The sequence below is a fragment of the Pteronotus mesoamericanus genome, unplaced genomic scaffold (assembly GCF_021234165.1).
Source record: "Pteronotus mesoamericanus isolate MK-2021 breed Mesoamerican mustached bat unplaced genomic scaffold, CSHL_Meso_final contig_657, whole genome shotgun sequence".
In the NCBI taxonomy this organism is placed as follows: Eukaryota; Metazoa; Chordata; class Mammalia; order Chiroptera; family Mormoopidae; genus Pteronotus; species Pteronotus mesoamericanus.
The window spans coordinates 14594057-14619039 of record NW_026555229.1 but is presented as its reverse complement, the minus strand read 5'-3'; the positions used below and the strand labels follow the sequence as shown (position 1 = coordinate 14619039).

At 40.2% G+C, this 24983-nt stretch overlaps 2 protein-coding genes and 1 pseudogene across 2 annotated transcripts in view; 2 read left to right on the top strand and 1 right to left on the bottom strand.

Annotated features, from left to right (window-relative positions):
- Positions 1-11040, bottom strand: part of TDRD1 (tudor domain containing 1) — a 34588-nt gene extending 23548 nt beyond the window's left edge. Inside the window, exons 1-9 of the mRNA XM_054581226.1 lie at positions 10973-11040; positions 10747-10774; positions 10302-10632; positions 8147-8205; positions 4238-4382; positions 2421-2526; positions 1663-1723; positions 663-767; positions 260-442 (exon numbers count right to left, since the gene is read on the bottom strand). Coding sequence (XP_054437201.1) covers positions 260-442; positions 663-767; positions 1663-1723; positions 2421-2526; positions 4238-4382; positions 8147-8205; positions 10302-10632; positions 10747-10774; positions 10973-11040 — 1086 coding nt within the window. The remainder of the gene's footprint in view (positions 1-259; positions 443-662; positions 768-1662; positions 1724-2420; positions 2527-4237; positions 4383-8146; positions 8206-10301; positions 10633-10746; positions 10775-10972) is intronic.
- A 5-nt stretch (positions 11041-11045) lies between these two features.
- On the top strand, positions 11046-11562 carry LOC129077045 (signal peptidase complex subunit 1-like; annotated as a pseudogene).
- Positions 11563-24481: 12919 nt separating this feature from the next.
- The window catches only part of CCDC186 (coiled-coil domain containing 186), a 40453-nt gene continuing 39951 nt past the window's right edge, over positions 24482-24983 (top strand). Inside the window, exon 1 of the mRNA XM_054581554.1 lies at positions 24482-24699. The gene's annotated coding sequence lies outside the window, so the exon portion shown is untranslated. The remainder of the gene's footprint in view (positions 24700-24983) is intronic.

The window sequence follows — 24983 nt, the reverse complement described above, 5'->3', positions numbered from 1 at the left end:
CACAAGCTCTACGGCTGGCAATCAGTCTGCAACCAGCTCTCGAGGAGCCTAGGAACAGAGCCAGAGCCCGAGCCAGCTAGCACAGCTCTGGAGGAAGTAACCCCGCAGAGCCTGGAATACTGCCAGAGGAAGAAATACAGAAGTCTGACCAGTCTTGCTTTAAGCCATCTATTGCATCATTAAAAGCTCTGGTGTCAAATTGACAGGACCGAAGTAAAGTAAGACATCTTATTAAATAATTCATTTCAACAGACGTTACCTGGTCCACAGTGTACTTGGCAACACAAATTTCCCCCTTAACAGGAATATAATCATCCTCATGCGTTGTGTTTGCATATGCTTCCTTTAAACTTGCAGAGAGTTGGTTCATGTACTCTATAACTTCTGAAGAATATAACTGCACGTAAAAGTCACCTGGGTGTCTGAATTCAGTAACTGTACCCTTTCCAAAGACAGAAAAGATGTAATAGTTCACTGGGAACATAAGCAAATGTGAATTTATTAAAGCTTTATAACTAAGATACAAGCGTCTCAGTTTTTGCAACCTTTATCAATTTCATCAGATTATATCTTGTAGCTACCTTATGAATTCAAAATAGAAAACAAGGAAATAAAACCTATAGTTCTTTGGATCACTGCCTGTGAAAATTAAACACAAATACCTTTATTTCCATGGTTTTCTTGAGTTGCAGACTTCTCAAATCAGAAAACATTATTTTATCAGCACAAATGGATATTTCTTTAGTAACTCCAAGTGGATAGTTACTCTGGTTTGAAAAAAACACATAAGTGAGTTACATATATGCACATGTTTCAGTGATACTGTGGCCATTATCTGCTGGAATCAAGGTCAAAACAGCCTGACACTTAGTTTTGAATAAGAGAATAGTATATACACTTCAAAAGTCTCTAAAATTCACTGTCCACAGGCAATGCACACAGCACCGGGATGACCCAAGAATCATGCCATGATGATAAAGATAATGTTGAGTTTGTTAAAACAGGCGGGGGTGGTTTATGTTTGCACTTGGTAATATTTTTGGAGGAATAACTATTTGAGGCAGACGATATATATATATATATATATATTTTTGACAGGGTCTGAGAATTCATGGTTTATTACAGTTCAGCACAGCAGTCCCTGGTTGGAGACCGCCTTTCTGTCCCCTCACCCGGGGACTTGTCCCTAAGCACAGGGGAAAGAGCTGTCCTGTCTTCAAACAATACCTACTCCTACCCTCCTGCACAGAATAGAACTCCCAGGAAACCTTGAGACCTGCACAGACAATTTTTTAAAAAGTACCAGCCAGATCAGGCTAAAAATGATTTATAAATGAGTTGGGCACAACCAATACTCTTCAGATTATGAACGATTTAGTTTCTGTTTATCTGAACAGCCGAAAGGTGTTAATAGAAAAAATGTTCATTGGATAAGGGGGCCCCATTAGAATCCAGTACACAAGGCTAGAGAAGGTGCAATGCAGGGGCTGCGAAGAAGGGACTGTCTCTCTAGTTCACGCGGTTTTACACTGAGAGAAAGGCTGGGCGAAAACAATTCTCAATGACCCCAAATCAATCACTAGAGTGTACAGATTTATTCAGAAGGAAACTTTTGTTCTTAAACAAACACTGGTGAAATGTAGAAATAAGTCTATATCATACCTCATTTTTCACTTCCACGTTCTTTGCTTCAAGAGGTGATTTATCTTTAAATTTGTGGAAGCTGAAATAAAGCAATTGATAATAATATAGTACAGAGCCAGTTAAGAGCAAGGGCCACAAGAGTGTTAAATTCTCAACCAACAAAATCCAGAAAAACAGCTTCTTCCAGATGGAATCACACTAGTAACAAAATAAAATCACTCAGAGCTGTCTATGCAATGGCCTGTCCTGTGCATAGTGCTTCTTCCGAAAGCCGCTCCATGAAAGGGAGGAGCCCGGTCTCCAGGCCTTGGGTTTCTTCTCTGCAACATGGAGGTGACCCTTCCCACATCCAAATATAGTTTTGAAGATCAAATGAGGTTATATATGTGAAACTGTTCGGTACACTGGTAAATAGCACACAAATAAGATACATGTATTTCAAGATCATAATCCAAGAAGCACTGTGAGAGTTCTATCTTAGTAAACTTGAGTTCGGTGTATATATAATTCAAAGGGCTTTTTAAAGCTCTAATCATTTTTTAAAAATCACTTAAGGTTTTAACTCTTAATAGGTCCATCCTAATAAAATTTATTCATGAAAACTTGTAGGTTTATAGAGCTGTTGTTCACTGCAGATTTGTACACTTTGCGTTTTACCTTAATAAGTACAAAGTAATAACTTCTACATGGTTATGGCCTGCTTACCTGATTTAATCTCTGTATTATCAGAAAAATCGTTTACATATTCCCTGCTGAATAAAAACATGCCCACTTACTTGTGCTGCACAGGTTTGCACACGATGCTGTGCGCTGGCCAGTCTCTTCTCTGGCAAGCCACGGAGCAATAGTACGTCTGCTTGCACTGTGAACACCTCAGCGACCCTGCAGAACACGGCCCATAACATTTTATTCCAAATATTTGTGGCCCAGAGTTAAGACATTTTCAGAGATGAGACATACCAAATAGCATTCTACAATCACATCAAGAATACTTGAAAACGCTTATGCTGCTTATAATTATTACAATTAAACTTTCAAAGCTCTCCCAAAACGCACAGAAAGGGGGGTGCAAAGATGGAAATGAGAGGGAGGGCAGACTGCAAACAACTGACTTCCCTAAAGTGGAGTCCAGAACATATGTTATGAAAGAACCACCAAAGGAAAGAGAAAATCTGTGTCAGTGAACACAGACTCGTGCAAGCAGACTCTGACATGGCTTACGTCCAGCCATTAAAAAAAGTACAAAACAAAAACCAGTGAAAAGAATCATAGCTACAAAAACCCAGGAAGTTGTTGAAATAAAGTATTTTGAAAAATCCTATCAGTATGCAGGCCAAAAAAACCCCCCAAATTATCTTAAAAAAACAAGAACACCCTCCCCCTGTCCCCCATCCCAGCAAAACCAAGCTGGCCTCAAACGCCTCCACTCTTAAACAGGGAAAAAAAAAAAAAAAAGAAAGAAAAACCAGAGGCACTAAATATCCACATATCCAGTAAGAATATGAAAAACTACCCTAGATCATTGATTATGAAGAAATGCAAATTAAAACCACAACAAGATACCACTGCACACCCACAAGAAAGGCTAAAATTTAAAAGACGGAAAACCCCTAATGTAGACAAAGATATGAAGGGACCGTAATTCATTACCAATGGGTATGTAAAATGAGACTACTTTCAAAAACAGCTTGGTTGTTTCTTACAAAGCTGAACACACACCTACCCTTTTGACTCATCGATTCTCTCGGGTATGTACCCAAGAGGACTGAAACATATGGCCACACAATAGCTTGTACAAAAATATGCAGAGCTCTATTTTCATTCTTGTATAAATACAGTCAAAAAACGGACACAGTGAAAGGTTCCAACAAAAGGACAGATAAACACTGTGGTGGCTCCAGCCAGGAAGTGCAGATGGTTAGGGAGTTGTCCCAATAAGCCGCAGTTGTGGGTTTGATCTCCAGTCAAGCACATACAAGAAACAACCAATGAATGAATGAATAAGTGGAATGACAAAGTGAAGTTTCTCTCTCTCTCGAAAAACAAATAGGAAAGCAAACAAAAACACAACAGACTGGTATCATAATACAACGGAATACTACTCAGCGATGAACACAAAAATTATTAGTGTACATGTAATAACATGGATGAATTCCAAAAATACCATTCTAAATGAAAAAAAGCTTTATTTAAGAGTCCATGGTGTATGATTCTACTTATATGAAATTCTGGCAAAATAATATATGGTGGAAAAACAACAACAGTGATTGACCCTAGGCAGTACAGTGACTAGGAAGGGGCATGAGGAAACCCTCTGAAAAGAAGGAAATATTCTGTATCTTTATATGGGTGTGGGTTTGTGCATTTCAATGCATGGAAGTTTTATCTAAAAAGAACTATTAAAAATAGTCAAATAAAGCAGCAGCAAGAATGGGTGAGTACAGATGAACACATGGTATATGTTGATGGCTGGGTATATCATGTGTATATACTATGCTGTTCTGTTTATATGTAATATATTTTAAATTTCCTGTAAAATATTTGTCAAATGTGTAGAGGAATAATCTAACACAACCGAGAGCAACGTGCTTACCAAACAGGCCACAGCGATGGCAAGTAGCTGACCGAAAAGGAGGTCCTAAGGAGTTGAAGAGCGCTGGATTATTTATGGACAAGGTATTCTGACCCAACTTGTACATTTTTTTTGACTTTGCAGGAGACACATTATTGCTAGGCTTCTATTAAGAAAAGAGAATAGCAACATTAAAATTTGGTAATACCATTTAAAAAAATACTAGCTTTGGAATTTCCTCTTCTGGGAAGATAAAGATCTATGTTTCCCTCCTCTTCCCACAAAGTACAACTAAAAACCCTGGACTTACATGTAAAACAAATGTAAGCTGACTCGGAAGGCAGGCAGTGGACAGGCTGGGGACCCCTGGGACCCACGGAAGGACGTGGCAATGAGTCCCTGAGCTCTCTTTTTGCCTCCCATATCCCAGATACATGGAAAAGCCAACAGCCCGGAAACTCTAAAAGGTGCAGACTCATAACCCCGACCAAAAGCTTGCTCCTGCTAGTCAAAAGACCAGGAAATGGGCAGCCCAGCAAGACAAAAAACTTTCATCAATAACTACAGTACTCTAGACAAACACCACAGAAAAAACTGTGGTCCCACTTCCACCAGCAAAGGCAGAGTGGGTAGCTGAGACTCCCCCTTCACCAGGCAATAAGGAGGTGCCCACCCTCCTACCAGGAAGGCCGACAGAGTAGGACGCCAACACTTCATCTCTGCAGGGTTTCCCTGTGGAAACCACATGGGAGCCTGGACTTCCATCTGGCAGAAATGAGCATCACGTCCACACCCTAAAGAAGCCACTACTGGGGTGGTGTTAGAGGACACTTAGCGGACAGTCAGGACTTTTTTGCCACCCTTCAACAGTAATGAGTGTTTCCAAATCCTCCCACCTCTGCACATCCCTCTGGCCTGCCTACTCTTTCCCCACCTCACCCCACCCTCGCCCCGCAGCAAGGAAGAACACCCTCTTTGTGTCAACTGAGGCCAAATGGGGAGCCTGGACAGCTACTCCCACCTGGCAGCACCCCCTTCTCCTGATGGAGCAGTGTCAGAGGAAGGTGACCAAAACAGAACTTTTAAATAACATACAGAGTGGCATAATATAATACCCAAAATGTCTCAGTTTCAACAGAAAAAAACTGTCATACCAAAAACCAAGAAAATCAGAAGTGAATTAAAAAAATGAAAAGATGCCAACATCAAGATGACAGATGTTAAGTTTATGTGACAAAAATTTTAAAGGAGCCATCAATACTTCAACAAGCAATTATGAACATGCTTAAAACAAAGGAAGAGAGGGTCTCAGAAAATAAATATTACATATAAAGAAGAACCAAATGAAAGTTTTAAAACTGAAAGTACAATAATGGAAACAGAACAGGTGGGCTCAACAACAGAATGGAGGGAACAGAGGAAAGAAATAGTGAACCTGAAGATCAGACTATTAACTTGCCTAATCTGAACAAGGGAGAGAAAAGAAAGTCAGGGAAGATATAAATGAGCAGAGCCTCAGGGACCTATGGGACTATAACCAAAGGTCTAACATTCATGTCTCCGAAGAGCCTCAGAAGAAACAGAGAAAGAAGGCAGGGCTAAAGAAGTACTCAAATAAATAAAGACCAAAATTCCCATAATTTGGATAAATCTACAAATTCAAGATGAGCAAATCTCCAAGAGAATAAACTCAAAGAACTACATACCAAGACATACCTTAGTCAAATTTCTTGAAGACAACAAAAAAGCTTACAGAGAGAGAGAGAGAGAGAGAGAGAGAGAGAAATGACATCTTACATACATAGATGGGAAAAACAGTTCCAAGAACAGATTTTTCATCAAATACCACAGAGTCAGAAGGAAGTGACATGAGTTTTTGAGTGCTGAAAGCAAAGAGATGTTAACTAAAAAATTTGTCTAGGAAAATTTCTTTCAAAAAATGAAGAAGAAATCAACAGATTCTCAAATAAAACTAAGAGATTTGTGTCACCAGCAGACCTATCCTAAAAGAATGGTTAAAGGAATTTCTCTAAACACAAAGGAAATGATAAAGGAAGAAATATTAGAACAAAAGATTCATGTACAGGACTTATAAGCTGAAAACTGCAAAGTGAAAAAAAATAAAGAAAATCTAAATAAATGAAAAGACAGGTTTGTGTTCATGGATTATAAGATTCCACAAGGTAAAGATGCAAATAATCTTCAAATTGATGTATATGTTTAATACAATTCCCAGCAAAATCCCAGCAAGATCTTTTGTAGACCTAGACAAGATTATTCTAAAAATGTATACCAGTAGGCAAAAGAACTACACTAGCCAAAAACAATTTGGAAAAAGAAAAATAAAGTGGGAAGAATAATTCTACCCAACTTTAAGACTTATTACATAGCTCCAGTACTGTTTGGTATTGAGGAGGACTATTCCCCAAAGCAACAGAAAAGAACAGAGAATCCACAATAGTCCCACACAAATATGACCACTTTTTGAGAAAAGTGCAAAAGCAATTCAGTGGAAAAAAGAATTTTCAACAAATGGTGCCAGGGCAGCTGGACATACCTAGGCAAAAAATAAAAAAATAAAAGTGTCAACCTCAACCTAAGCCTTATAACTTAAAATTAACTCAAAATGGACACCAAACTTAAATATAAAATTTAAATAAAACTTTTTGGAGATAACCTCAATTTTTTTCTGCATCTAAAGTAGAACTCTAAAAGCATAATCCATTATAGGAAGAGTTGACCAGGACTTCATTTAAATTGAAAAACTCTGCTGTGCTAAACACCCCATTAAGAGAATGAAAAGACAAACTACAGACTTGGAGAAAATATTTCTGAATCATATATTTAACAAAGAACTAAAATCTGGAATATATAAATAACTTTCAAACCTGAGCAGTAAAAAAGTAAACAACACAAATAAGAAAAGGGACGAAAGACATGAAGAAACATTTCACCAAAAGGGATGCACAGATGGCAAATAAACGCATGATAAGACGGTTATCATTAGCCATTGGGGAAACTCAAATGGAAACCTCAATGAGCTGTCACTACAGACCTATGAGAATGGAGAAAATAAAAATACTAGTAGCAGCAAATGTGTTGAAGATGCTGGATGCAGAAAAACTAGGTCACTCACACATTCTCAGCGGGAATGTAACAGGGTAAGACAGCTTCTTTAAAAAACAAATACGCAACTACTATACAATCCAGAAATTGCACTCCTGGGAATTTATCCTAGGAAAAAAAAATCCTTATGTTCACATAAAAACCTGCATCAAACAGCAGTTTCCGTTGTATTAGCTCAAAACTGGAAACTATCCAGATGTATGCACTTCAATGCAAGAATGGTTAAACGTCATGGAATATTACTCATCAATAAGAAGAGTCGAACTGTTGAGACAGCCAACAACCGACATGAATCGCCACAGAATTACACTGAGTGAAAAAGTCCAGTCCTCAACTGATTCCATTTATGTAACATCCTAGAAATAACAGTATTTTGGAAATAGGGATTAGACAGACTACTGGCTGCCAGGGGTCAAGGAAGGAAGTAAATGTGGCCATAAAAAAGGCACACAGGGCTCCGTGCAGTGATGGAAATGGTCTGTGATCTCAGTGTCCGTCAATAGCCCCGCTGCGGTACAAATACCACAGGCCTGCAGCCTGGTACCGCGGGGAGACTCTCGGCGAAGGCAAATGGAGCAGGAGCTCCATTATTTCTTACAACGGCAGGTCAATCTACAATTACCTAAAAAGAAAAGGCTGGTTTTTTAAAAAAAGGTACTAGGTTAAAGAAAAGGAAGTTTGACCTCACATAATACCTGAATATTGAATAGTTCTTTATTAATGTAATACAAAAACAAGTTTAGAGTCTTTTACCCAACAGAAAAACCAAATAGAAAAAAAAAAACCCAACAACCCATAACTTACACTATTTGCTTCTTCGGGTGGTGAACTATTTCCAACATTTAATGGTGACACTGAGTTTTCTGGGGAGGAAAAATATAAAGCCTAATAAAAGCTGAATATTAACTTATTCCTGAAAATGTAAAATACCATAATTAAGTAATGTTAAAATAATAAAGCTATACTACAAGTCTTAATCCTACACTGTAAATATTTGTCTGAAATTTCCTTGACTACCATTCTTCTCATTGTGAACTTTTCTCCATTCACTAAGAGAGTACTTCTCAGACTTCCTGGACTTGGGGCTCATTTACACTCACAGAAATCACTAAGGACCTCAAAGAGCTTTTGTTTATAGGGCTTATTTTATCAATATATACTCATTAGACATTAAAGCTAAGAATTAGAAATTTCAACTAAGAATTTAAAAATATTTACTTTAAAAACGACATATGCATTACATGTTGACATAAGTTTTGAAAAAAGAAAAAATAACCAAACTGTATTTTCCAAAGGAAAAAGACTGTGAGGAGTGGCACCTGTTTTCTACATTTTTGCACATCTCTTTGGCTTAACCAATGACAGTTGGATTTGAGTATCTGCTTTCGCAATCTGTTTTAATGTGTTGCTTGGATTAGAGTACCTGAAGAAAATCTGGCCTCAAACAGATACATGGTTGCAAAAAAAGAAGGATTTAATGGTCTCCTCAGACAACTGTGAATATTTTCCTTTAATTTCACACCAAAACTCACGTGGTATTTTAAGGGTTAGTTACAATGTGGCATCTAAAACCACATCTATAAACTTTTCATACTTGCATTAGATACAGTGATTTATCTCGCACTCGGAATGCATTTTACCCACGCGTGACCACGCAACATCATGCACAGGGCATTCGGAAAAGAATGAGAAACCCTGAGTCATGCAGAGCTTCCAAAAGTTGACACATTTCATGACGCCAAAAAGTGTTAGTGCCACCATGCATCTCACCAAAAAAGCCTTTAAGTACTGCGAAGCTGTCAAGCTCAGAGTGATATAGGTTTCCTATAATTCTTAATTTTGCTTGAAAACTTGAACTTTATTTTTAGCAACAAAGTATTGTCAGCTCTTTTCCTTGAAGTGACAGGCTCACTTAGCTCATTTTTGAGAAAAGGACTGTGCGATATCTAAGTCTGGGTACCCATAGTTTGTCATTCTTTTCAAGTAAAAATAATGTTCCTCCCAAAAAGGTTTTCATCCAGCCCACAATTCAATCACACCCTTACTTTTCCTACTCAATACGCAACAAAGTGAGGGAGATAATGCCCGTTTTGTCACACAAAACACCGGTAAACCAGGGTCGAGATTTATTAGTAATTCATCCTGCTTCATCAAGGACATTCTTAAGTAGAACTGTCTTCTGTGGTTTTGTCTTAACTACAGGTGGACGGCCACGAAAAACTCAGTGATGACTAGCCCGGGCTGGTGTCCCTGCCTAAGGCTGAGCTAATGAAGTGCCGACAGTGGACCCACCCGTTTTTGCACATCCGTGTCAGCATAGCCATTGCAAAAGGGCAGACAGTATTTTAGCATTAGTTAAATAGATACGTTAGCATTAGAGAAACAGATATGACCTGCTGGCGAATCCCGGTGGCCCAAGGGCCACACCCTGAGAACTGTATCACCATAATGTTAAAAGGCCACATCTCATACAGGTTTGAAGGTGCTAATTTCCACCAGGGGCCAGTCTCCTTAAATACCAGGTTTTCAGAATTTGGACTAAAGAATAATTTTTTTTAAGTGAAATGAAACAAGTTAACATCTTAGAAGTATTTCCATGAGCTATTATGTGCATAAAGTCGGCACAGTATTGTATTTTTAAAATATGGCCAATCTTTAGAACACCCATAAAAAGTCAAAGTGTTTGCTTTCTGCATTCCCAGACTGTAAACTCTCTATGGTGAAGCAAGGCTCATCAGTAGACATTCTCTCCCCAGGAATCCTTTCTTTGATTAATCTAGCTAAAGGTGGGTAGTTGATATATTGGCTTTCCCTTCTAAATTAATATTTCAATGCAAATACTGTATGGTAGCCATTTGGCTATTGTGTTAACAGCCCACTGGCACATATATACATATATTTATGAAAAGCCGAAGAAATCATCAGAATGCGTAGTGTTAAACCTGCAGTTTTCACTCACCTGTTGGCAATGTCTTCCTGTCTCCTTCGGATCCAACCACTTCTCCATTGATTCTATTAGGGTTTGAGGACACCGGACTGTCTTCCTGACTAGCCAGATACTGCTTGGTTCGCTCACAAAACAAAAAATTTTTTTTTTTATTTCCATTCTCTGGACTTTTCAACCTGAAATTTGGGTGGTTAGAATGCCCTCCAGGACTTCTTAAAGAATCACATGGCGGAAGCTTGCTTTCATTTTTCTCAAAATTAAATGGCTCTGTCATTTTACAAGGAGATGCCTCCAAATTATTTCTTGATGTCACATTAAGCGGCAATTTAACATCCACAGAAGTCTAAGGGAAAAAATGTATTTAAAAGGCAACTTTTAATTACGAAAGTAGAAGCACTGCAGGCCCAGGTAACTTTTTTTTTATGTAACAGATAATTCTCATGAACAATTCTAACACCGATGTAACCGTGTTATCAAAGCCTGGCCTACAGGTACAAGAAGAGAACGACTCTGTCAGTAAGTACAGACTCCCAAGTTCAATGGAACTCAGCAAGATGACCAAAGACTAACTCCAGATATCAAAAAAGCATTCTCAAGAGTTCCATACCATCCCTTACTTTTAAAAGCTTTGGAGGCCAGGGGCCATTAAACCGCGGAGGTGCAGTCCAGGTCAGTTTGGGGACCAGGGCTGGCTGGGGATCCCAGCACCCAACAGCGCCGAGGTGCGCGTGATGCCCTGCTCAGCCCTCATGGGCAATGGAACGGCTCTGCAGGCTCCATCAGTGCAGGACACGTAGCCACGGAGCGAGGCGCGGCCTCAGGCCCTCTGGGTCTGTCTGAGACCCTATTCCAGGGCTGCCGCAGCTGTCACACTCCCCAGCTGGGCCGGCCCAGTCCCAGTCCCAGTCCCCAAGGCCCTTTTGGTCCCTGAGTCGCACTGCCCTCGCCTTGCGGCCCGCCTTCCCTGCCAGTCACACTGGAGCAGCGGAGCTCGCTGCCCACGCAAATGGATTATGAGGGCCAGCAGCCAGCTGAACAGATGTTTCAGGGAATGATTCTTTTTTCAGAATAACTAGATTTATCTGCGGGTCCTCGCTGAAGAGTTCGGGGGAACGGTCTGTGTAGTTAGGGCCGGGTTTGCTTTTTTTGTGTTTGCTGACACCTCCTCCACAGCACACTTATCACCGGCATCCCAAGCAGTTACCCTTCAAGACCCACAGAAGATAAGAAACCACGGGAAAGAAAAGGTAAGAGGCATGCTGAAGGTAACTGACTGGAGTTTTCATGATGCAGCTTTAATACTGCACCTGCTTTTGGATCGTGTGACATAAGCTAAATTTTCATCCCCAAAACATGAGCTAAAAACCACCTATGCTCTTATGGTACAGCTGAGTATAGATTTTGTTCTCTTTATATTTCACTTCTCAGGTGGGCTTTGATTTATACATATTTGAGACCTCTTCTTTATCTTTCTCTGAAATGGAGAACAGAAAATACATGTAAAGTTTCTTTCAGGCAGGTCTATAAAAATAATGAATACATGTGTGTGCCTCATAAATGGTAGTACAGTTTAACTATCGAAGTTTATAATTCCTTATTAGCGAAGTTGTTTTAATATTTTCTGTGAAAACTCATAGTGCAAATGAGAAGCTTTTGAAACAAAGGAATAGAAAAGGACGTTCATGTTTTAAAAGAAATATCTGTAACCGAGACCCTACAACTTACTGGTGAGATACAGTAGAGGTTATTGTTTAAGTCGGATCATCACCTACCTTCCTAGACTCTCAGGGTCCCCCTACCCTCTCATACTTGATGCTCAGCTATGTCTGTCCTTGAATGTGCTCAACTTGTGGGTTGGCCCAAAAGTCCATGATGTTTTTTCTGTGTGATGGCTCTAGTAGTGATTGGCTGTCTTTAACTTCCTTTGAAACAATTTTGTTAGATTGTATTGTGACAGCTGTCATATCAGCACGCATTTTTTAAAAAACTTATCGAAACTGGTAAATTTTTGTGCAGCCATTTTGATATTGAAGTCGGAAGAAGATACACAGCATTTTCAGCATATTATGCTTTATTATTTGAAGAAAGGTAAAAATGCGAATGAAACACAGAAAAAGATTTGTGCAGTGTATGGAGAAGGTGCTGGGACTGATCGAATGTGTCAGAAGTAGTTTGCGAAGTTTTTTGGTACTAGTGACATCCTGGCCAAATGATTCTTTGCTGTGGGGCTGTCTTATGGTTGGAAGATGTTTAGCATCTTCCCCTGTGGGTAGTACCCCTGGCCTCTACCCACTAGAAGCCAATAGCAGGAGACAGGCGACATACTCAAAATATCCAAATCAATAAAATTATTGGTGAAAATGAAAAATGGTTCATTTTATTAACATAAAAAAAAACACAAAAATCCATTACATTAACAGGCTTTTTGTCCAACCCAAATACTATCCAGAATACCCTTGCCCTCATCTGCCTGGTAAATGCTTTCCTTCCTTGTCCTCCTTCACAGTTTTCCTCAGCTGACCCCTATTTCTTGCATTTTCCCCAAAACCTCTGCTTTGATAATCTGCAGTTAAATTTCCATAAATTTTAATTTCTCTCTACTGCTTTTAAAGCACTTATCTGTGTGCACCTTTCTCTGCAAATAAGACACACATGCATATGTTGTTGCAAAGTGCACTTGGGAAACCTCTATCCAGAAATTACACTGGTGTGTTATTACTCTCTTAATCTTAAAAATAATCAGTGTCCTGCCCACCCAGGGGATGTAATAAAAATGGGCAAACAACTCTTTGAAGTAGTGACCTAACAGCTTTGCCTGCGGGCTGCAGGCAAAACTTTTGCCCATCTTCCCAAAACTGTTCAGGAAAAAAAGAATCACAAAGAGCTGAAACTAGCATGAGTAATATCTAAATGCTGTTCATTTAACATTGTTGTGAATAGAAGATAAATGGCAGAAAAATTCTCCCTCTTGGTGTCCTGAAACTTTCATCTCATCTTCTGCTTTAAATTAGGCCTCGCTTAATCCAGTGACAATCCAGAAAATAATGAAATAATAAAGAAGAGATCCAAAGGCACATTCAATGGCGGGGAACTCTCAGATCCTGGGAGGACCCCTGATAGAAGGTCTGCAGACGGGCAGCTACAGTCGGAGACCCTTCCTGCCAGGAGAGCACAGCTGTAGCAATAAGCACACCTGACCTGGAGGACCAGACTGAGAATTACTCAACGCAATGTTGGGTGCAGTGAGAAAACAGAGCAATACTGTGAAATTAAAAAGGAAAATAACCTCCGGGGAAATTCGGTGGGGACTCAAATACAGGGTAACTCTAGACTCTGTACAATATAAAGGATGCGCACTAAAATATCAGGGTCACTACCAGAAGAATAAAAATACAGCAAAGAAAATCTAAATCTAATCGAAAAAATTCAAGCACAGTAAAGAGAAACATGAAATGAGATAACAGAACCAAGCCCAAGTAATTTAAGTATCAATGGTTTAGTCTCAATTAACACAGGAAAAAAGAGACCCAGGAAGAAAAACACCCAACTTGATGTTATGCACCAAAGGCACACATAAAACAAAATTATATGGTAAGGTTGAAAATTAAAAGGACTAAAACATGTGTTACACAAATAAGCAAAATAAGGGTGGAATGTAATTATTAATAAAACAGAACAAAAGAGTTCAGAGAAATCTTTGACTCACAATAATGGAGGAGAAATTCAATATGCAATGAGAAGGACATTAGTCACACACACACACACACACAAACAGTGATAAATATTCTAGAAACAATCAATTTGATTTAACAGGTACAAATACAACCAAAAACAACTCATTTTTCTGACACTGAGCATATACTGGACTATAGGCCACCTCAATTAACTCAAAACAACAACAACAACAACAACAACAACAAAAACCCCACCACAACAAAGTAGTATCAAACAGATCTCGTCTACTCATCGCACTATACACAAATCTACATCTTGGATTTTGCTTCCCAATCAGTCTGCCATTAATTTATTAGAGAGTGAAAAGTTTGTTTTTGTTTTTTCATTTTAATCTAAAATTTATAAAATATTACCAAGGGCATGACAGCAAACATGATGATATGCACAGTTAAAAACTTACAAAAACCACTAACGGGTCCAGGCAATAAGTATTAATACAAAGATGATAAATTTGATACGCTTTAAAGGTGGTATAAACAGTAAAAACATCCAGCCACTGGAGCAGACAGTGGATGAATAACCCAAGTGCCCTCCTCTACCTCTGAACTGCCAGTGTGAGTGAAACAATGTTGTCCACGTCAAAGTTCTGTGCTGAGGCTTCTCTAAAAGCTCTGTCCTTTTCTGCAAAGCAGAGACAAATTTGGCTAGCAGGGCCCTTCACCCCTTTCTTTCTGCAACATGGACCTGTGGCCTGAAGATCTGTCCCCATGTTGCAATCAGAAAGCAATAAACATAAGAAATTGCAGAAAACGCAAAGAGCCTGGTGTCCCTGTTGGCATCCTTGAGTCCTCAGTCCGGCTTTGATCTCCAGATTCTTATTTGCAGCCCAATAGATACGGATACCAATAAATATGCAAAGGGCATGAATAGGATGCACAAGAGGATGAAGACTGATAAACAAAGGGGGGAAACCAATCAACATTATTTGCAATTAAAAAAATTTTGAAGTGAAATAACTATGTATTAATTTCTACCTAGCATGGGTGCAATTAAAAAGAACACTCATTATTGAAAGGAACATAAAATTAACATGCCCTTTCTGGGAAACAATTTGGCAATAAATATACATACATACTGGGTTGACCAAAAGTCCGTTACATGTGTTTTCCATAAAATAAAAGACACATTTTTCATTTTCATCAATAACTTTATTGATTTGGATATTCTGAGTATGTCGCCTGTCTCTCACTATTGGCTTCCAGTGGGTGGAGGCCAGGGCTGCTGCTAAATATCTTCCAGTGCATAAGATAGCCGCACAGCAAAGAGTTATTTGGCCGATATGTCAATAGTACCAAGATGTCGCTACCACTTTTGACAGGTTCGATCAGTCCCAGCACCTTTTCCACACACTGCACAAATCTTTTTTTGCATTTCAGTTGCATTTTTACCTTTTCTTGAAATAATAAAGCATAATATGCCGAAAATGTTGCATATCTTCAATATTAAAATGGCTGCACAAAAATTCACCAATTATGATGAGTTTTCATGCTGATACAACAGCTGTCACAATACAATCTAACAAAATTGTTTCAAAATTGTTTTGAAAGAAGTTAAAGACAACTAAGTGCTACTAGAGCCATCACACAGGAAAAAATGAAATAAACTTCCTTGGTCAACCCATTATATATCTAAAGAGCCTTAAAAAACATCCCTAGCCACTCTACTTCTAGAAATCATCCATTAAAACAATCCTGAACATAAAAAAAAAAAAATCCTGCATGTATACATGTCCATTTAAAATGGCCCAAAAGTTCTGGCTGGTTTGGCTCAGTGGATTGAGCGCCATCCTGCAAACTGAAAGGTCACCTTTTAGAGTCCTAGTCAGGGGACATGCCTGGCTGGCAGGCCAGATCGCCAGTTGGGGGTGTGGGAGAGGCAACCAATCAAAGATAATGTTTCTCTCCCTCTCTCCCTCCCTTCCCCCCTCTCTAAAATAAATAAATATATTTTTTTAAATGGCTGGAAAAAATTAGGTAAAAAACTTAACTGTGATGCTTCTACTAGACAGAATACACTACCATTTAGAGCCCTAGTTTTTAAAACATTGTAAAATGTCTGTTAGAACAGCAAGTGAAAAAAATCAGAAGAAAAGGACCCTGTGTATTCAATAAAATTATAACTTCAAAAAAAGAACCAAGCTCCATTTAAAAAGATGAATGAAACATATTAAAATTTAAATAACAGTGAGTTCTGGCATAGGTAGTTTGATGAGGGAATCTTTTTCACTGTCTTTTTTATATTTCAAACTATAGTTAAGGATGAATTACTTTTATAGAACAAAGCACTGGAAAGATTAAAATATAATTGCATATTAAATTAAACCTTTCTTTCCTAATGTGTAGTTACTATAAACCAGGTAAAGTGTCACAGTAATATTCAAACCACAAAACTAGAGTATAGTCATATTCTCAAGTGGGACGCTTAAAATGCAGTATACAACTCCAGAAAAAAACCTATCCTGACTGTATTTGGTTATGCTGAGAGTCGATCTAGTGGACTGGCATCTTACTACCCCGTATTAGTTACCTATAAACAGTTATGTCTGTCTTCTAGGTTACTTTAGATAGTTCAAATGCAGGAACAAGTCCTATTTTTAAACAATTAACAAACAATATAATCCTCTGATTACTCATAGCACCTACCATGGTACTCTGTACAATGAGGGATTCAAAAGATATTTGCATCATACAACCATTTAAAATGAACTGTGGCACTGTTTTCATTACAACTTGGACAGGAGAAACAAAATTCACTGTTTGAATCTACACCTGGCAGCCTTAGATGGAGAATTACATCATGTCAAGGTTCACTGAAATTTAATAGCACAACTTCATGTTTTATATTAACTTTTCAAAACCCCAAAATTAGTGAATATATTTGACTTTAGGGAACAACGACAACAACAGAATCAGTCTTTGACCCATTATAAAAAGTTTAAGCAGCAAATAAGGATTTGAGCTTAAAAGAAGCTCCACCTACTGTGGAAAATTGAGGTAGAAGGACACCTCACTGGCCTCTCCCTATTCAGGAATGTTCATTACAATATCCAGGGCACAGAGACACCTAGACCTGTTCTATTAACTAGAAGCTTATTACACCTTCTTTCATTTTGAACATCCAACTGTATTGCATTGTGCTTTCAAAGACGGTACTTTTTCCTCCTGACTGGCTCCTCTCGCTGCCCTGTGACCACAGCCTTTCAAACACCTGAGTCAGCCATCGCGTCTCCTTTCCTCCAGGTCCTTCCCCTGCTGATGAAACGCACCTTCCAAACTCCTCGTGATTCTGGACTTTGTCTAGTTCAGAAATCCTCAGACAGACATGACTCCCCTGACTGAGCACAGGATTCCAAAAGTGGGCCGGCCGACACCCTGTCAACAGAGGAATCCTGCTATCCCTGATTTGAAAACTACTCCAATTAGGCGTCAGCTTTTGAGTCAAGTAGCCAGGACCACTGTGAATACACACAAAATTCACAGTCACCTAAAATCAACTGGAACTTACTGTTTTTTACACTGTGTAATTATTATATGATAAAATTGCCTTTTTTCTTTTGATTTCTAGTTCTATAAAATTTTAACACACATACAGACTTAAGGCTGAGTAAGAATCTGCATTTATCCCTACGTGACTTCAACCTGTGACAACCACTGGGTACACTGCGGCAGGCTCTATACCATGAGGCAGTGTGGCCGGTCTTGGGCTGCAGACTTCTGGTACACAAGCGCGGAGCGGTAACCGATACTTGGTGCAAGGGTCGTGATACCTCATGGGCTAACTCTACCTGACTTTAAAACAAGCAGTTTCCCCCATAAACAATCCACAATTTTCATACGCTGCTGATGATGAGTAAAAATGTATTTATGATCATCCTCAAATTCATAGTAATTAGTCACATGTTTCCTTAGCTAACATGAGGTTAATCAGAAAGGTCCACAAATTTTATGTTAAAGGAATCACTGATGCAGTGAAATAGCAATGGACTGGGAGCCACTAACTTACACAGTTCGGAAGGCAAAACTAAGACCTTTGCTTTGTATTGCCCTTTGGTTCTGTGCTTCCTGCTCTGACCCCCACAAGACCTGAAGCTCCCTCAGGGCAAATGCTTTGTGGTTTCTCTTTTTTCCCCTCCACTGGAAGCCTGCTCCTCTTTGCTTAGGACGACAGGGGCATTCCAAGATACACTAACAGTGTTGTAGGCCTTCTCCTTTCCTTCCTGGAGACCACAGCCTCATGGCCCAGCTAAATCCATAAAATTTAATGGATTTAGGGTCTTTTAATAACACCCCCCAGCCCCCAAATGCATGCAGCAATTCCCTAGCTGTAACTTTTTCTTTCTTCTGTAAAGTTTGCTTTTGTCTTCCTGAAAACTGTACTGAGAAAAGGCTACTCAAAGGAAACAGTTTTAAAGCTATGAAACTCAAGGGATCCACAGAACAGGACCTTTAAAGTGGGTCAAGCCCAAGTCTGAACAGTCTCATGGTCCTCGTTTAGCTGTGCTATCTCAATGAAATCACTTCACCTTTCTAGGATTCAGTGGCTATAAAATGTGGCCAACAATAGTAACTTCCTTATAATTCCCAATCATGAGGATTAAATGCAAGACTGTATGTAACCAATTTAGCACAGTAGCTGGTGCTTACTAATTAAAAGGCTAACATTCTCTCTAATACTTTACTTTTATATCCCACTCTCACATATAAAGAATTTCTTCCACTCCAAGGGGACCCGTTTGCACAATTTAAGATGGAAATACTTTGAAAATTAAAATATTCGTATCTCTTTATTCCTGCAGAAGAAGAAGGGAGACCTGAGAAGGTGAAAACGTGAACTTGCTTCCAGCACATCCGCCCCCCGCCCCCATCCACCGTCTATATCTTAACAGCTGAAATTTAAAAAAAAAAAAAAAAAAAAAAAAAATCCAGGTCAGATCCCTAGGCTGCGCAATTTCTCATTCAATAGGTGGCCCAACACGGGAACCAGAAATATCTTCCATACTGCAGAAGCCAACAGGGCAAGCATATTTCCAGCAGGCGCCGACTGCCAGAAAGCGATTGGCACACAGCAGACATGCTATAAACACTTGCTTAATAAACCAGTGCTGGTTTACCCATGTTTAAGCCAATGCTGGGGCGCATCTTCCTTTCCTATTCGGGGTAGGAGGGAGGCGGGGGGAACTTTATTTTTCTTATTGTTTGCACCGTAACTTTGAATTAATCAAAGGCAATGAATCCACAAACCAGTTTCTTTTAGAGAGAAGAGGGAAAAGGTCTCCTCATGGACTGTAAGCTGACATTCACATTTTGGAGAGTCAAACCCGGACGTGCTATTTTCCAAACCTACTGCAGGGTCTTCGCTTGCCCAGGGGCTCAATTCCACCCTTGCTCCTTTCCTCGGTACGGTGTCCTCCCCGTGTCAAAACCTCCAACCCTAGACACACCCTTCCCAGCTGAGACACCAAGGCCTCCTTCACCCTTCCATCCTCTACTTCCACGGCCCTTGTTCCTGCTCAACGCCTGACCTCAACGCCCGATCTCAACGTCCAGCGCCCAACGTCCGGCCTCCCAAAGACCAAAGCCCCACAGCCCACACGCTTTCACTCCCCCTACGCCTGGGACCCCTGACCTGGAAAGACACAAAAGGGCCGCTGACGGCAACTTGTCTCTGAAGTCTGGCCGTAGTGGCGTCAGCCTGTGCCTGGGAGCCCCCGCCGCGCAGCAGCGCTTCAAGGGCGCTCAGCACGCCTCCCAGGCCCAGCGCGGCGCCTGCGCAGTCTGCACCCCAGTGTGCCCCCGGCCACCCACACGCGCCCTCCGCGTGTCTCGGAAGCGGAAGCGGCATTGGAGCCTCGGTGGTGCGGCGCGGCCCCAGGGTGGTGCAAGAGCGAGGAGCCGCAGAAAGTTCCTCCGCGGGCGCAGAAAGTTCCTTTGCGGGAATTGTTCTAGCTTCTTCTAGGAAGGCATCCCTGGGGTCTTCGAGAGCGAAATTTGAGTTTAAGTTGGCAGACCTGTCTCCGCCAAAGTCCTTTGAGTGGCATTGACCACTTAAAAGTCTTACCAGATTTTTAAAATTAATCACTGCTTCTGCCTCGTCTTGGAAACTAAACACATGTGATCACATTTTTCCCCCTTACTGGGAGAAGTTATTCTATATTGTTATCTAAATAAAATATTTTTAAAACTTTGTTTAAAATTATGGGCCTTTCAAACAAGTTGTGATAAAAACTGGTACCCTCCCGTATCCATCACTAGTGTTAACATGACCAATTCAGTCAGTTTTGTGGGCTTCTACCACCCCTCCCCCCGTTGTTTTAAAACAAATTTTTACTTTTCTTTTAAAAAAAATTTTTATTCATTGATTTTGAGGGGGGAGTGAGAGAAATACTGATTTGTTCTTCCATTTATTTATGCATTCATTGGTTGATTCTTGTCTGCTCTGACCAGAGATCAACTCACAGCCTTGGCGTATGGGGATAATGCTCTAACCAACTGAGCTACCCAGCCAGGACTTGTTTCCTAACTTTCTTTTTAACATATTTTTTTTTGAAGAGTTTTAAATTTACAGAATGAATTAAGAAGACAGTACAGAGTTACCATAAAAGCCATACACACTTTAGTAACTTTATTACTGAGGTTAAATTAGTAGGATATATTGTTACAATTAAGGAGCCAATATTGATGCATTACTACTGAAGTCCATAATTTACATAGATTTCCTTTGTTTTTATGTAGTATCATTTTTCTGAGTCAGGATCCCATTGAAGATACTGCATTACATTTAGTTGTCATGGCTCCTTAGGCTCTTCTTGGCTATGGCAGTTACTCAGACTGTCCCTGTGTGGGTGACGTTGACAGCTTGCAGGAGTACTCCCAGGCCCTTAGTAGGATGCCTTATTGCTGGAATTTGTCTGATGTTTTTCTCATGGTAAGACTGGAGTTAGGGGTTATTGGAAGGAAGACTACAGAGCTGAAGTGCCATTGGTATTGCATCATATCAAGTGCATGTCCTATGAACATGATTTATAACAATTATGTTTTCCGTGAACACCTAGCAAGAGTTTGTCAGGTTTCTCTACTACAAAGTTTCTCTTTCCCCCCTCCTCTTCCATACCATACACTTTACAAGGAAGTCTATATGTGCAGTCTACAACTAAAGGAGAAATGTTCTATTTCCACTTCTGAAGGGCGGGGCACCTACAGAAATTATCTGTAAATCATTTGCATGGAGATTTGTCTCCTCCATCTGTTAACATATTCAATCATCTGCCTTTGTATATATTAGTATGACATTTATTTTGTATCTTGGTTTATAATCCAACACTACATTATTTCCTCACTTAATTTGTTCCAGCTGTGCAACTGTGTTGCTATTGAGCGCTCCTTTGACATAATCCTGTCAATGTGGGGTTGTTTTTATTCTATTTTTTGAGTACTTTCTTGGACTGTGTATGTTTTCATATATATTTAAATATGAATACTTAAAAGATTATGGCTTTTATAAAAATCACCAAAATTTATCTCACCTTTAAAAATAACTTAATATCATACAATTAGTATTTAAAATTTTCAGATTGTTTCATGGTTTTTAATAGTTGATATGTTAAAATCAAGCTCCAAACAAGATCCTATGTTTGCATTATGTATTTTTAAAAGAGATGTCTCTTTTAATTCTTTCATTTTGTTACAAATCATAGCAAAGTAACAGCAGTCTTTCTCACACTGGATTTTGTTGATTGCATCCCCTACAAGAATACTTCACAGGTGGTGTTGTAATCCTCTACTGCACTGATTTTCAACCTTTTTCATCTCATGACAAACATAATTACTAAATTTCTGTGGCACATCAATATATATATATTTTTGCCAATCTGACAAAAATATAGGTATATCTTTGATTCGTTCATACCAGACAGCTATTTTTATCTTGGTTGTTGTCATTTTTAAATTTGACAATCTAAGTGAAAAGAGGTCAGTGCCCCTGACTAATTAGTCAGGTACTGCATGTTTTAAAAATTCTTGTGGCACACCAGTGTGCCATGGCACATGGGTTGAAAACTTGCTGCTTTTTGCATGACATCAGAAGATGCTTGATACCGAGTTGTTCTCTTTGGGGGATATTAAAATAGGTCTAGCAGGTTCAAGTGTTTTCAGCCCCAACCATCCACTGTCAAGTTTCCCATCAGCTTTTCATCTAGTGATTCTAGACTCACTGATGATCATTTCATAGATCCATTATTTCATCAGGATTTGCAAAATGGTGATAGTCTATCTTCTGCATTTGTTACCTGGAACTCTATAAAGAACTTTTCCATGTCAACCAATTAATCGAGGTTCAGTTTTTAACAGGAAAGGTAGCATGCCTGATTCTTTTGTTTTCAGATTGTGATGATTCTTTGGTGTCCTCCAGGGGTGACCAAAATCAGCACACTCATTGATTTTTAACATAATAGACCTGTCTCAATCAATTGTTGTTGTTATTACTTTTGAATGCTAAAGTTGTCTTGTCTTCGAACTGTGGAAGCACCTTTAAATTGCCTCCCGAGTTTTTTTGACCCAACTCCTATTATCTTTGCTTTCTTTCTCTTTTCTGGTATAAACAACATGATCTGGGCTGTCTTGTAGATTTCTTGCCCCACACTTAGAATCAGCTCTTGATCTCCAACAGGAGTCTAGGTGAATTTTTCGGTGGGAAATTATATATAAAGATGATAGTCTGGAGAATTTGGATTGGTCATTGTACTTGGCCTTTCCAGTGTACAGACTTTTTTTAAATGACAAAAAAAAAAAAATGCCCCATAAGTTTATATGAATATTTCTAAATTCAAATTTAGAATTGTGCGGTTTGTCTTTACTTAATTTGATTTTATATTTGTATTTTGCTTCCCCAATACTGAAAATTTTGATTCCTGGAAGACATAATTACTTACATATTTTCTACTAATATATATTTCAGAAATAAAAATATGAATGTTATTACTGACAATGAGTATTATAAAAAGATTAAATCTTCTTCAGTTTTTCCCCTTGGAATAATATTTCTCAGAATATTTGGTCAACTACAAAAGTGTTTTAATGCAGTATCTTCATTTAAGGAGGGTGGTGCCATTTCCTGTTTAAAAGGAAAGAGGAAGAGAGTTACACAACTTTTTTTAAAGTGATTTCTTTATTTTCCGTCTCTCCCTACCTCTATTTTGCCAGGAGTTTGTAACAAAGCTTAACAGAATGGTAGCAAGTTTTGTTACTGAACTCAAGGAGTTCACCACTTGGTATGATATATTCAAAACAAACAAACAAAAACTATCACAACTATCACAGGGTAGTTTTATTTGCCAGCAGCAAGTAAAGGAACTGGGATTCATGTACAAAGCAAGTAAAGGAACTGGGATTTATCTGCGAAGCTGTGCCTTCCCCAAAGGAAAGTTTTGCCATTGCTTATATATAATATTTCATCAACTACATGTTGATTTCTTCTTTGCAGTGGGCTGCTTTCATCTGGTTGAGTTCTATCAGCGCATCCTGTTCACAGCTGCATCTATAAAGTACCGTGCTATGTTTTAACATTTAGTAAGACGTAACATTTAGAACTGCCCCGACCTTGAGACCTTTGTCCTAACAGTTTTGCTTTAGAAACACTTGCATTGACCACTGTCAGAATTAGCTATTTTCACTCGAGTCGTGCATAAGCCCTAAACCAGAAGAACATTACTTCACTGGATAGAGGAGGTTTGTAAAATCTCCACAAACTAAAACTGCTCACCTGACTTCTTCAGACCCAAATAGGCCACTGTAGTCAATACACTTCTCCCACCCACAATCACTTTTCGTTGCTAATTATTGAGCAGCTCCTGCATGTCAAAACCCATGCTGCCCGCTGAGTATCCCAGCCGGGAGAGGACAGACCCGGTGCTCAAGCAGCTTACGGTCAGGTGCCAGACAGGAACGCACCAGCAGTTTATTATCAAACAATGGTAGAAGGTGCCACGCTGTGGACAGGAACGCGGTAGTATGGAAACCCCCAGAGCCTCTACCAAGGAAGAATTATCAGAAGGGCAGCTAGGCTACTCCTGATGACTCTGCCTACGTCAGGTGCAAGGTTTGCTCATCAAAGCTGGGAAGTCATAATTTCGAATTCTCTTTTATCGCTTTATGCTCATGACTAATACGAGGGAGGGCCAAAGGGTGAGGAGTATTACATCCAATGAGTGCATCCTATAGGAAGAAGTAATTCGCCTGTCCCCGTAGGAGCGCAAGAGGTAGGGCAGGACTAGCTACTGCACAACCGGCTTCGCCCGAGCGTGGGTGCCCAGAGTGGCTAGCCAGACTGGCGACTCTGGGACCGGAGGCGGCGCTTCGCCGGCCGCCCACTGCGGACAGGTTACATTGGCCCAAGGTGCGTTGTGTCACACCGGCCGCACCGCGCTGATTGGCTCCCCCAGGGAGCCCCGCCCCCTCAGCTGTAGCAGGGCCGGTTTCAGCATCGCCGCCATCTTTGTTGATGTGTCAGCTCCGCGGGGCTTTGGGGAAGCTGCTGCGGGGAGAGCGCGGTGTCCACCGTGTTTTCCACCGCTGTCCCCCACATCTCCTGGTCTGCCGCACCTGGCAATGGAGAAGTTGCTTCCTAAGCCGGAGCTCTAGCGGCCTCGTTAGGGGTACGGTGTGAGGCTCGGAGAAGTGGGGTGAGTGCCTGAGGGACGCCCGGGGCGGACGGGGGAGTCGCGGCGGCGGCGTGGCGGGGCTTCCCCTCTTGCACGCAGTCCTGCATATCCCCGGGCGGCTCCCAGGAGATAGGAGAAGGCGGGCTCTGGGGAACGGAGTTTATGGTCTCTTTTCCTCCCTCCCGCCCGCCCTTGGTCCCGGGCTGCCGGCGTAGACGCGGCTGGAGGGGTTGCCGGGGGTCGCAGGGCCCGCGCCTCCTGAGCGGTGCCTGGAGAGCGGCGGAGTTTGGGCTGATTGGCCTCCC